The sequence below is a fragment of the Nelusetta ayraudi genome, unplaced genomic scaffold (genome assembly GCF_046127955.1).
Source record: "Nelusetta ayraudi isolate G7.1 ecotype Tasmania unplaced genomic scaffold, CSIRO-AGI_Nayr_v1 ptg000022l, whole genome shotgun sequence".
Taxonomy (NCBI): Eukaryota; Metazoa; Chordata; class Actinopteri; order Tetraodontiformes; family Monacanthidae; genus Nelusetta; species Nelusetta ayraudi.
Window position 1 is genome coordinate 4,126,950 of NW_027466072.1, and position 12,816 is coordinate 4,139,765.

Genomic DNA, 12,816 nt, shown 5'->3' on the forward strand with positions numbered 1-12,816 from the left:
TGTTGTAGATCTGTTTTACGTCGAAACCGGCTTGTGGGTGTCGTAAAGGAGTTCAACTTGTACGGAAACGTCAAAAGAAAGCGTCGAAACAATTCGCGTGTAGCTAGCAGCTAAACGTTTTTCTTTTAAAAAAAAATAAAAAAAATAAAAATAAATAATAATAAAAAAAGCTACTTTAACAATACGAACATTCGTTTCCAGGTGTTGTCAACTTATGTTGTTTTTTTTATTATATAAGCTTGTTTCTAGCTCATGTCAGCTAGCTTGAACTATGGAGGTTTTGCGACCAACTCTCGTCAATATTAAAGGGAGAATATATCGAAGAAATACTACCAAGGAAGATCATTATGAGGAAGAGGAGGAATTCTCATACATGGACACCGCAGGTAGGCTGAGTTAATCTAATTCACAAACAGTAGTACATACACACAACAACAACAATACAAAAACAACAAATATTTCTTTAATTTATTTATATGCCTAACACTTCTTATTTGTGTTTGTCCTGCTCTTATATGTAGAGAGTGAATACCTTGAAGAAGATGAGGCATGTGATATTCACAACATAGAGCAGACTGATAAAGGATTCCGCTGTGCCATCGATGTACCAAGTGTTCTTTACAAGTGAGTTTTTTCCCCCTCAAAAGAACACCCTCAATTTTCTAGAGAACATTTATTATATTATATTATATTATATTTACATTTATTAACAAATTTATTAACAATTATTAGCCCTTCCCCTTTATAAGAATCTTATGTCTAAGTTGCTTTTGGTTATTGATCTGCTCTACAGATACATCATCGGGAAAAAGGGGGAGACACGCAAGCGTCTTGAGTTTGACACAAAGACATCCATCAGCATCCCGAAACAAGGCGTGGAAGGACAGATAGGTGGGAATAATGAGCATCAGCTTGGGGAAAAGTGAAAGTATAAATTCAGTGCATCATCTTCACCTTCTTCTTTTGCTGACAGTTATCACGGCTCCCAACAAGTCTGCGGTCTCATCTGCGGTCACACGAGTTGAGGTCCTGGTGGAAAGTTTTCGGAAAAAGCAGCCTTTCACACACTTCCTGTCTTTCCCTTTGAGCCATCCCAAGATTCAGGAAGGATTCCTCAGATTTAAAGAAGAAGTGCTGGAGCAGTGTTCACAGGTACTGTTGGGGAAAGAAACAACAAGATAAACAACCATGTTTTCTAATTGCTTATTTTGTCAAGCCGACACCAAATCCCACAGTCATTATATCTGACGTGGTTAATTCATCGAAGCATATTCTTATGTCTGTGAGTGTAGATTCACTTTGCGTGATTTATTTTGATTTCACATATTGTTGTCATCTGACGCACAGGATCACGGAGTCGAGGAAAGCATCTTTCAAAACCCTGCAAAGCTCCACCTGACAATTGGCACCCTGGTTCTGTTAAATGACACAGAAGTGAGAAAAGCCAGCGAGCACCTTCAGGAGTGTCAAAACACCATCAGGTAGGTGTCAAAACAAGACATAATGTCTGAGTGTCAATATTTTCCTATGCAACTGGAGCAAAAGATTGGAGCAAAAGTGAGATTTATGGAATTTAAAATGGTCCCTAGTTACAGTCTGGGTGGCGTGTTGTCCTACCACTACATACATGGGCTCTCAAGTTTATTTTTAGTTGTTTGTTTGTGTGTGCTCTTATCCCAAACACACACGCTGAAGGTAGAAATAGTCACCAAACAAATGCAGCTTTTATTCCTCTTTGACTAATGTTCACTAAAAAGGTGCCAGGTCTGCCTGTTGTCATGTATAACTGGGCCGAGAGCCACCACAGAGGCCGGCTGAGCCAGATGGTGTTAAGAGATTGTGAAATGTCGATGGTTTTGGTTTATTTAGAGGTTTTGTTGACCACAAGAAAAATATAGAAGAGCACCAGCCCTGTTCTTAAAAAAAAAATAGACTCCTCTGTTTAACTTAAATGACCGTGTGAGATCAGATTGAATGTCTTCATACATCTTTGGTAACAATGGACTCTGAGCTACTGAAGCCTGTAAGATGAGTCACACAGCAGTCTTTCTTTTGTTGCCTACCACCAGGGACATCACAGAAGGGAAACCGCTGCCATTAGAGGTGACAGGCATAGAGTACATGAATGATGACCCAGCTTCAGTGGACGTGTTGTATGCAAAAGTCAGCATGAAGGACAAGTCTGACAAGTAAGTGAATCATTAGCAGATCATGTTTTAAAAGGATCGGCTTTGCAAACTCTACACAAACTGAACTATTTACTCTGCAGAAAACTCTTGTTTTGTTGTTGTTGTTGTTGTTGTTTTTTTTCAACTTTTATCTCTGCTGCTGCTCTGGAGGTTGCAGGCTGTTGCAGATCGGCTGGTGGAACACTTTGTGTCAGCAGGGCTCATGGTCAGAGAGTGGGACCGAGTTAAGCTGCACGGCACTGTGATGAACACCGTGTTCAGAAAGGACTCCACTGGTAAGGCCATTACACACCCCAGTGATGAGCTAAGCACCAGCGTCGCTGCGGTCGGCTCAAAAACAAAGTGATTGACTGGCTGTGATCGCATTGTGGTAGCTTCTACCCTGATCCTGTTTTCCAGCGTCCCCCTTATTTTCTCTTGGCTTGGGTCTGCGCTGTTGTTTGAACCATCGCAACAACAAAATTCCTGAATGTAGGCATGAGGCAGCTCGTTCTGGGTTCGTTCAGCCGCCGCTCCTGCTTACGTGCAGCGGGCGCCGTGTTTTCCAAGAAGTGCGACAATGTCTTCATTCATTGCTGCCGTGGATAAAGTCCAACCACAGTTCTCAAATTTATCCGCAGCTGACCAACAAGGCAGCACAAGCAAGGGGCCGGTCCACCACTGACAGTTTTTATCAGCCGCTTGATGAATCCTGGCAGAAAACAGCAGCTTTCTCAACATGGCCTTGTACACGTTGTACAACCGGGTATTTTTTTTTTTTGGATGTGCCTTTATGCGGCTTGACCTCACATCTACATGCAAACAGGTTTTTGGGTCACTAATAACGTAACTTTGTGAAACTTGGCAGAGTCCGTTCTGTTAGAACTGTGACAGTGCATTATTGTGCAGACCTTTTACATGTCTTGCAGTTGTTCACCACACGGGCTGCACTTAGGACCGTCAGATGGCATTTTTTGTTGCATTGCATCAACTTTATGTACCAGTGTAATATTCAGAAGAAACTCATTGGTAGTCGCATGTACAGATGCTGCTGTCAAGGTTGAGCCTGTTCTGGTCTTCTCTTGTCGTTCTGCTTTTTTCCCCCTCCTGAACGTAGCCTTTCATTTAGAAATTGTATCATAATTTCTCTGTTTGCCGTGCATATGGTCTGAGTTGACATTTGGCAAATTAAGTCAGATGTGGATGAGAAAAAATTACAATATTGTTAATGTACACAGATTTTTCAGTTTGTACATTTAGGGCACAAAAAAAGATTTTGTTTTTAAACCCATTTAAAAAAGCCTTTAATGTCCTTCAGTTAGCATTTGAGCTAATTGTTCCTTGTTTTTGTTAAATGAAGCTTTCAATCTGTTTTCACTGTGTTGATGTTTTTTTAATGTTGTATTTTCCAGTGGAGGACGCAGGTGGCCCTGGAAGGCAAGGCCTGAGTAACAGAGAAGCGTTTGATGCCAGAAACATACTAAAGGTTAGACACAGTGTTCTTAGTTGCACTTGACCTTTTGGCTGCTGCAGAACTACAAACACTCAAGACTTGAACTCACTGGCTGACGCTAGTTGCATCTTTAATAGCTGGATACAGGACACAATCTGCTGGACGTGGCTGATGCAGTTCTGCCTGCCGGGCATAAATACCCTGCATGGGTTTTTCAGCTGTGGTTGACATTTCCAGAGGCCCGTGGGGATTTTAGATAATACTACCGCAACAGGTGAATTAGAAAGATTTGGCTCCACAGCACTCCGCCACACAGAGAGTATAATCAGGTTAATTTACGACGCTAATTCGCTGCCTTCAACATTACCAAAGGTTTAATGCTTTCAGTCTGGCATTTAGTGATTTTGCTACCAGCTATCAACTGTGATGATAACTTGATCAGCTAAAAAACACGGCAGAGCCAAATTCAAGTCGCTGTATGAGTGGACTATTTGTCAATAGTCCTCCACTGTAAATAGAAGTAGTTCATTTTTTTTAAATGCACCTGTTAATGTCACATAATTCATATTGAAAAGTTGTGTTCTGTTTGTTTTTTTCACTTTGTCTTTTGATATGGAAACGCCAGTTAAACTGCAAAAAAAAAAAATCCATATAGAAAAGGGATGAGCTAATTAAAGTCTGCAACAGAACTTATTCCCAGTCATAAGTTCCATTGCAAGAAGTTATTGTAGACAGAATTCTTTTGCAAGAAGTCATTGTTAACACATGTGTAAGTGATAAAATACAAGAAGTTGCCATTCTGGCCAGGTGTCGCTTGAAAGAACCTAACTGCTGTGAAAATGCTCTTTCGCACTCATCTCAAATCGCAAATCATTTTTTTGAATTTCATTGCAGACGTTCAGCACTCACTACTTTGGAGGGTTTGAGCTGAACACCGTTGCGTTGTCCCAGCGATATTCCACCGACTGCACCGGCTACTACACCTCGGCAGGAAGCCTCAGCTTCTCCTGAGCTCCCTCTCTGCACATCAAAAGGTCGTGGAATATATAAGGTAAGAACACCCAAAGAGTGAATTTACCGTTTTGCAGTCACATGCCAAATGTTGAGACTCATGTCCAGGAGGTGTCAGCAGAGAGCTGCAATTTCTTTTTCTTCGGTTCATCTGAACCAAATTCTTTTGGGAAAATATCTTGGGATTTGTTTATGCAGAGAAATAAGATTATCATTGCACAGACTGATTAGGATTCTAGACTGAAGCTTGATCTCTTTTGGGAGGCAACAGCATCAAAGTAAATGTCTCAAAAATATGTTTTAATAGGACTGAAAAATCAATGGGGAATATTTTCACATCTATTTGGGATTAAACACTTTTCTGTAAGGATTTTGTTCATGTTAAATGGTGCACTTTTCAAGGTTTGTGATGCAGAAGGTTTATGTCTGAGCATGAAAGTGGATCATGTGAGTTTGAAAATCAAAGCCATTCATCTGGTTTTAGGTCAGACTTGGATTTAAGCATGTTTACCTGCATTGGAAATGAACATTCAATTCAGCGGCGGAATGTGGATTATTTTACACACAGCAGTGCCCTGTCATAGATGAATCTGCTCACAGCTGGTGCAGAATAGATCAAATTATCTCCAGTCTATATGTGCACAGTGGGGTCACAGAAGAAGTCACTACTAATGTCCTGTCCTGAATTATTGAATAAGTCTTCCTGCACCACCTCACTCTGCTGCCACGGAGCTGAAAAATAGTCCACCGGATGATTTCTCACCCTTCCTCGGATGCTCTGTTTAAAATTCACATCTAATAAAAAAAAAAATTCATTCAGCCGATAGAAAATAAAAAGTTAAAATAATGAAATAGCTGCAAAGTTAAAAAGTTTTATCCCTTGTGCAGTTTCACACAGTGGCTGTTGACCAACACAAGTGTTTTTCATTTCTTCTCATCTCATCGCCTTATGAATGCGTTAATGCGTCACTGACGTGATTTATTGCACCAGCCTGGGCCCTTACTTTTTTTTCTTCCTATCAGTGCCCTTCCTCCGCAGACCTCGTTCCCACACCCGTCTGTCGAGTGTGCCCATGAATACAGACATTGGACACAGACTCCGGCCAATTGCTTTTGCCATCAGAGGGTCTCTTTCCTTTTTTCTCTCCCTCAGCTGCTGATGCTCCCTGCTTGGCATGCAGCAGGGCGAGCGCAGACAAGGCGAAAGTTACACTGATGAAAAGTGAGGGCGCTTTTTTTTCCTTTCGTTTGTTTGTTTGCGAGCTCAGCCTTCCCGCGCCGCCCAGCCCTCCCTATTTTTTGCTGCCACGTGACTCCTTTTCTTTCCCCGTTTTCCCCCGAGTCATGTCAGCAGACGCCATTAGAGAGGGATATGCAAATTTCTGGCACTGGGAAACAGACAGCGGGCTCGACTGCGCCACTGCCTGAACACAAAAAACGTATCTTTCCAGTGGCAGAAAGGCAGCCTCGTTAGCCGCTCCCTCCCTGCCTCCTCAGAGCATGAAGGTTAGCTCTCATCCAGTGCTAATACCACATCAAGGTAGCAGACACTGCGGTCGCAGGGAGTCGACCACTAGGCCAGTCGCGAGTGCACACAGAGGGCAGAGAGAGGAGGATGACTCGCCACTTAATGGATTTCATAGCGGCTGTGTTTGATTTATTTATTTATTTGTTTGTTTTCTGTTGGCACAGATGTAATTGAGGACGAGGCGGGCAGATGTCCTTGGTAATGATGCTGCTGAAAACGCATCTGAAGCACAATTTACGCAGACAGACGTATATAATCTCGCAGTAACACGGTGAAAGATGGTGGGGCTGCATTGGAGGGTTGCTGTTTAGAAACAGCAAGTCAGTGAGCGGAGATGTTGGATAGTGAGTAGTTGAAAGAACAAAGAAAAAAATGGGTTGCTGGCGACATCTGCTGTTCCTGCCCTCACGATCCTACCCTCCAAAACCTTTCCAAAAAGTTTATAATTGCATATAATCAGTGCACTTTGTCTCAAAAAAATAAGCATTTTCGTCCTGAATTCCAGTTAAAATCAGAACATCTCTAATCCCCCTCTAGTGGTGGGTTGTGTGTGTTTTTATTATAAGTGATAGATCATTCTAAATCAACTCTGTCCACATTATTTCTGATTATATACAGACGAAAAAAAATTGTGACATGTTATTATGTTTATGTCTGTAATTGTCCGCCAATTGGAATCATAGCTTGATTTAATGAACCATTCGCAGTTTCACTGTGTTAGACTTACACAGCTTAATGTTTGAGACAAGCAGAAGCTACTGGCAGGGTGAACCAGGCAGCCTCAGAGGGTCGGGACCCGCTGCTGCCGCAGTGGAGGCAGCAGCATCAGTGTTCTGCACACCTTTTTTTGATGTTTTTAAAGCACTTTTCTCATTATCGCTGTATGAAAGAAGCACATCCCAGAGCAAAGTCCAAAGATCTGCTGCTTTATCCCAGTAAAAATAAATGTATCCTTACTAACTATTCCTTACACTTAAAATGGAGCAAAATGTCAAAAGAAAGAGAGAACTTAAAAAAAATACCTGAGTTTAAGTAATCTGTAGTTTGTCAGTTTTGCTGTATGATTGAACAAATTTTATTATTGTGTGATTTCCAAATAAGACCCATCCCTTTCGGGATCATAAGACACCACAAAAACATTCACTTCCTGTAGATGACGCCACAATTCACCGCAGGTTAACACATTAATAAAGGAGCAAATAAAATAAAAGAACAGCAGACTTAATGTATCACCTAAATATACTTTTAGTTCTCTTATGCTTTCTCTAAATATTCAGCAAGGGCAAAAAAAACAGTCCGTCTGCATCATTCAGCCACATCAAATCAACAGTTCTACACCTGTCAAACAACTTCTGAAGCAACTCATGGTACAAAGGACAACATTTTTCACTTCAGTAACTGTAACCAAAAGTGCATTAGAAACGCTGCATGTTGTGCTTGATTTCCAAACGTGTCTGTGCCCCGGCTGTTAAATCAGACTGACTGGTGAACAACGAGGTGGCTGCGCTCGTCAGCGTGGCTGAGCCGCAGCGTGGCGAACCCCCATGACACATCTCTCACCCTAATTAGTCGGCTTTGTGCTTCCTGCTGTGGGAAGTCTGCAAGTGGCCCTCGAGGTTTTCGACGCGAACATGTGTCCCTTTGAGCGAGCCGGATAAATGAAACCTCGGCGCTTCTCTCGGAGCTGCTCCTCCGTGGACGTGCGTTCTTATTCTCAAGCTGTGATGAAATGGAGGATCTTTTTCCATCTCGGCTGAATAATTAGCCGTCTTTGGAGCCAGTCTTGCCATCAGATGGGAATGTGTACATCCAATGATAAGTAACCAAGGGGAGTGGGGGGGGAAGAAGGAAAAATGCTGCTTTTCATGCTCATTCACTTTACATGTGTAACATGAAAGGAGGGGAAGTGCTAATAAACCAAGTTTTTTAATAATTATTTGTGTGTATGGAAACACTGTGTCCAAAATATAACCTAAAGTGGGACACGGCAATGCTGAAGACCTTCATTTCAGACTTGAACCCGCATTGTGTGTCACCTCTCACACTCATGTTGTCTGGGCCTCAACAAGATTTGCATTACACTTTAATCTCACGCCAGTCAAAATTCAAGTTTTTCTTTTTGGAGTTCAGAGGTAGTTTGAGGTGATTTTCACTTGATTGATGCCAAACTTTGCAGCAGTCGTTGTTTTTTTTTGTTGATTGATTTATTTCATTATTTTACATTTTAGTATTCGGCACCGCGCTCTGCAATTTTTCATCGTGTAATCAGAAATCAAGCTTTTTGATGATGGAGAGGAAAGAATACAAACACTGGCAGCCGGCGAGGAGAAAAAAAAGGGGCGATGAGTGGCAGACGTAACCCGTCATTAAAGAAAAGTCGGTGTCTGATTGAATTTCACGCAGATAAAGAATCAAGTTATTTTTGCGAGGTGACGCTGTTTTTGACCCCTTTTTGTTTTTCACGTTCGGGAAAAACAGAGATTGGATCAGATGATTTTGTGTTGCATTTCGGGGCGGCACTTAAAGCAACGTTGTTGTTTATCCGCCGTCATGTTTTCACCTCATCGGGCCTCCAGATTGTTTTGGAACTTTTGATTTTAGCCTGATCAAACCCGTCTTTCTGCAAAAAGGAGCGCAGCCGATCCTGCAGCCGATCCTGCAGCCGATCCCAAAAACATCCACGATTGGATGTTGTTAGTGGTGAAGTTTGACAGCCCTCCTTTCTTTGATCCCCCCCATCCACCTGTCCACGCCTCCCCCTCATGTTATATGTGCGACTCGAGTGGGGTGTCACCTCTGGTTGAATTTCACACTGATCACTCTGTCACCGGCGTGCAGCGGCGGGCGGCCCTGACGGACAGCCGAGGGCTGCGGCGTTTCAAGCGTCTAATCTGTTTTTCCAGCGGGAAGCAGGTGATCCCTGAGGCGGCGGCGGCTCTTCATCATGCAGAGTCTGCCCGGGGGAGGGGAGGAGGCGGGGGTCCCGGAGTGGCTGAGCAGCGCATGGCCGCTCCTGGCCGCTGTTTACTCTGGACAGCAATGCTCCAAAATACAGCGGTGGCAAACTGTCCTTATTTATGAATCTGTATTTGCTCTGTACGTAATTGCTTGATCCTTAAAATATCACTAAACAGCAATTTTATCCTGAAAACAAAAGGCGCCTCTTTTTTTTTCTTCCCCGTCTCTTGAAAATGTCAGACTAGTGAGCAAAGTTGTTTTAGTGGGTGCGGGTGAAGTTTGATTTTTTCATCGTCAAAGCTGCGAAACAACATTAGTACCAGTTTTGGTCCCAACTCGAAAAACAATGATCATCTCCGTCAACAGCTGCGTTTCCATTAACTCTAGAATTGCAAAACCTAAATATCGAAATAAAATAAAAATAAATCATATAAAAGGTTTTGACGCTCTCATGAGATGGTTTTCCAGACGTATCCATATATATTGCAAAATGTGATGGAAACACTTCTTTCACATTTACACGTCAACGGCCGTGACGTTCAGGGTCACGTGACCAGTTCACTTCAAGTGAAAATGATGAGTTAAGTTTTGGGCGGAGGAGGAGACACTATTTGTTCAAGTGATCTGAGAGAAAAATATAACAACCACTCTTGACAGCAAACAACATCAAAACGCAGATTTATCGCAAACTGTTTTGTCCCTCCATCCTCCTCAAAGTGAGGTCTCGTTGGACGAGATTTTACTTCACACCGTTCAATGGAAACACCTGCAAATCGCAATTGTACTTGTTGAAATTTTTAGAAACGTTGCTTTTATTTTTGTGAAAAACTGTCATGGAAAGGCAGCTAATATCATCTGTGTCATTTCTCCAACTCTGACGTTCAGCCTGACCGGTAGAACTTTTTCCCCCTGAAAGGTATTTTCCTCCAACTATACGTGAAGTGGCCGAGATTCAGGCTGTGGAATTCAAACAATAACTTTTTTATTTCATCAGAGACTCTTTGATGAAATAAAAGGTTATTGACTCCTTGATGAAAGAAAATGATAAAACTCCATACAGGAGGAAAAGTGCAGAGTCGAGTGATTAATCTCTGCAGATGAATCACAGGGTAGGATTCTGTTCACATTGTGTCACATTTGATGCATTGTCTGGGCAAAAAGAAAAAAATATATATAAATATTATACATATTGATTCATTACACGCCATGCTGAAGATGTATCTGAGTTGATTAATCACCTCTTTATGAGAAGTCGAGGCTTTGTGGCTGCAGAATTCGGGCTGCAGTGCTGTAAACTCCATAGAATTCATTTCTCAACAAATCTCCTTTCTGCCTGGCGGCAGCAGCGGCGCTGCAGTGAAACTGATAGAGATTTGTCATTATTAGCAGCCGGCGTAAACGTGGTAATGCGGACTAAATATAAATCATCTCGTGGGGCTGAGCTGGTCGCGGCCGCCTCGTCTGTGTGATGCTGCGCTCCCGCTGCCTTTTGCCTGCACTGTCTGCGATATATATATATATATATATACATATATATATATATTTTTTTTTCTTTTCCCCAACTCCAAATGCAAACCGCTTGTCAGGCTGCTCCCCGACTAACTTCTCACTTTTAATAGCCATGCGACCCAGTTTGAGTCCAATTGAATTATATGGAGAGACGGCGTTTCCAGCAGCTCCACTTACAGCTGTAAGTCACTGGAGAGCCGTCATTAAAAAGCCTTCCCATGTGGTTTATTCTCTGCTCAGCTCTTACAATAACTCCCTCTGATGGCTCTCCTCATCCAGGAACTGGTTAAGGAAGCTGCTCAGAGGAGTTTGTTTGCCGTGCCGCATGTCCGACATACAGCACAAATATAGAAACATCAGGTTTTGCGTTGTTGTCGTTTCTTTTTGATGAATAAACGGAAAGTGGATTTGAAGGCGCCGCCGCGCTGTCTGTCAGTGGTGCTTCACACGATGTAAGAGTCTGATTTACAGCTGTGTTATAGCCTTTTACACACAACCACAATATGAAGTTTTTAATAAAAAGTATGTTAAAGGCTTGAAGGTCACCACTTCAGCCATTTATAGGTCTTTATTAGGGATGTCCGACAATATCGGCCCGATATTAGCATTATTTGTAATATCTGTACGTATCGTTATCGGTTTTCCCTCCGATAATGAAAACCCGATAACGCCTGGTTTCGTCAAACGTGCATGAATAAATCATTGATGCTTGTGGGAGTGCAGGTTTTGTTTTTGCCCATGTTTAACAATGGGCTAAGGACTGAGTCTGTCTGTGTCTGTGCACGTTTGTTTTCATTGTGTGCATTTTACCTCATTCCATGAGACAAAATGTTAAAAATATTCCACTTTCCACAACTTAAGTCGAAGTGGGGTTCTTATTTTCTACAGACAATGTTAATTTGAGGGATGCATCTTGTTAGGCATCACAATAAAAGTAGGTAATGCCTTAATTCCACGACAAGAGATCTGTGATGTGGCCTAAAGTTTGTTTTGGGGAAAAACGTCTGCATACATCGGTATTGGTTGTTACAGGAATCGGAAATTAAGCCTTTGGACAATATCGACTTATCGGATATCGGCAAAAAGTCAATATGGGACATCCCTAGTCTTTATTTATCATCCCAGACTCCGCGGAAGCAGCCTTGTCTGCTCAAATACGTCCCCAAAAACTAAGCAGCACATTTTACTAGACTGCCCACCTGAGGACGAGGACAAACACAATCAGTGACATTATCCATGAGGTATCACTGCCGATTGTGTGTTGTTTTCCCAAACTGTGCGTTTCAACGCGCACACACTCAGCTAGCAAAAGAAGTAAAGTATTTACCATGTTATGAGACGCCGAGGCTTAGAAAACACTGGCGAAGTTAATTTATTCTGTTGTATTTCTCCTTTAATTTCACGCCCGCTTCTTCTTGTAACGGTGAAACAGGTGCAACAAGTATTTCAAAGGTCTCCACTGTCATCTTTGCTTTTGTTTGACTTTTCGCACACAGATTATTAACTAATGCACCTGTTTGTTTTCAGGTCGGAGACAATTTTTTTTTGTGCAGCAGGATCAGCAGTTCTGGACATGGGGCGGAAACACTCAATTGACAGAGAAGCACTTTTGCCTGAAGACGTCCTCCAGCGCCCGCGTGTCGTTGGGCCCCGTTTGTCTCCGCCGGTGGAGCAGGAGGCGATGCACTTCAGGACTGTTTATTTTCCCAAAGAAATAAATAAAGGTGTAAAGCGCTCGCCTGGGTCTGTTGTAGTTGATTGTTTTTGCGTGCTCAGACTTCCTGCAGCGACCCTGACGGAGTCGTCACGGTGCGTGGAAAGACATGATAAGCGATGGGGCTTCCGTCGGGCCCTGTGAGCCGTTTTGTTCAACAGAGTAAGCTGTGCTTAATTCCGAGTGCGGCAAATATTTACACGTAAACAAGCCCCCCCGGCCTCCTCTTCCTCGCTTTTATTTACTTATTTATTTTTATCTGGAAGGATTGCTTTATGCTGCACAAACACAATGAAGCGTCTGTCGCCGCCTCTTGCCGATACGAGGCAGCGGAGGGAAGAGACGACATCGGTTAATCTCTGCAATTAAAGGCGCTCTTCCGCAGCACGACTCTACTGCGAGGCGTCGGTGGGGGTTGGTGGGGTGGGGGGGGGGGCAGTGGGTGTTTAAGCAGTGGCTCAGCCTCTGTCTTCAC

At 42.7% G+C, this 12,816-nt stretch overlaps 1 protein-coding gene across 1 annotated transcript; it reads left to right on the forward strand.

Moving 5' to 3' along the window:
- Positions 1-131: 131 nt before the first annotated feature.
- Positions 132-12,364, forward strand: ascc1 (activating signal cointegrator 1 complex subunit 1). The gene is made up of 10 exons (XM_076028170.1): positions 132-386; positions 522-624; positions 794-891; positions 974-1,152; positions 1,348-1,481; positions 2,070-2,189; positions 2,340-2,464; positions 3,581-3,654; positions 4,516-4,672; positions 12,155-12,364. Exons 1-9 carry the CDS (start codon positions 272-274, stop codon positions 4,630-4,632), a joined length of 1,065 nt encoding a protein of 354 aa, XP_075884285.1. The 5' UTR covers positions 132-271; the 3' UTR covers positions 4,633-4,672; positions 12,155-12,364.
- Positions 12,365-12,816: the final 452 nt, after the last annotated feature.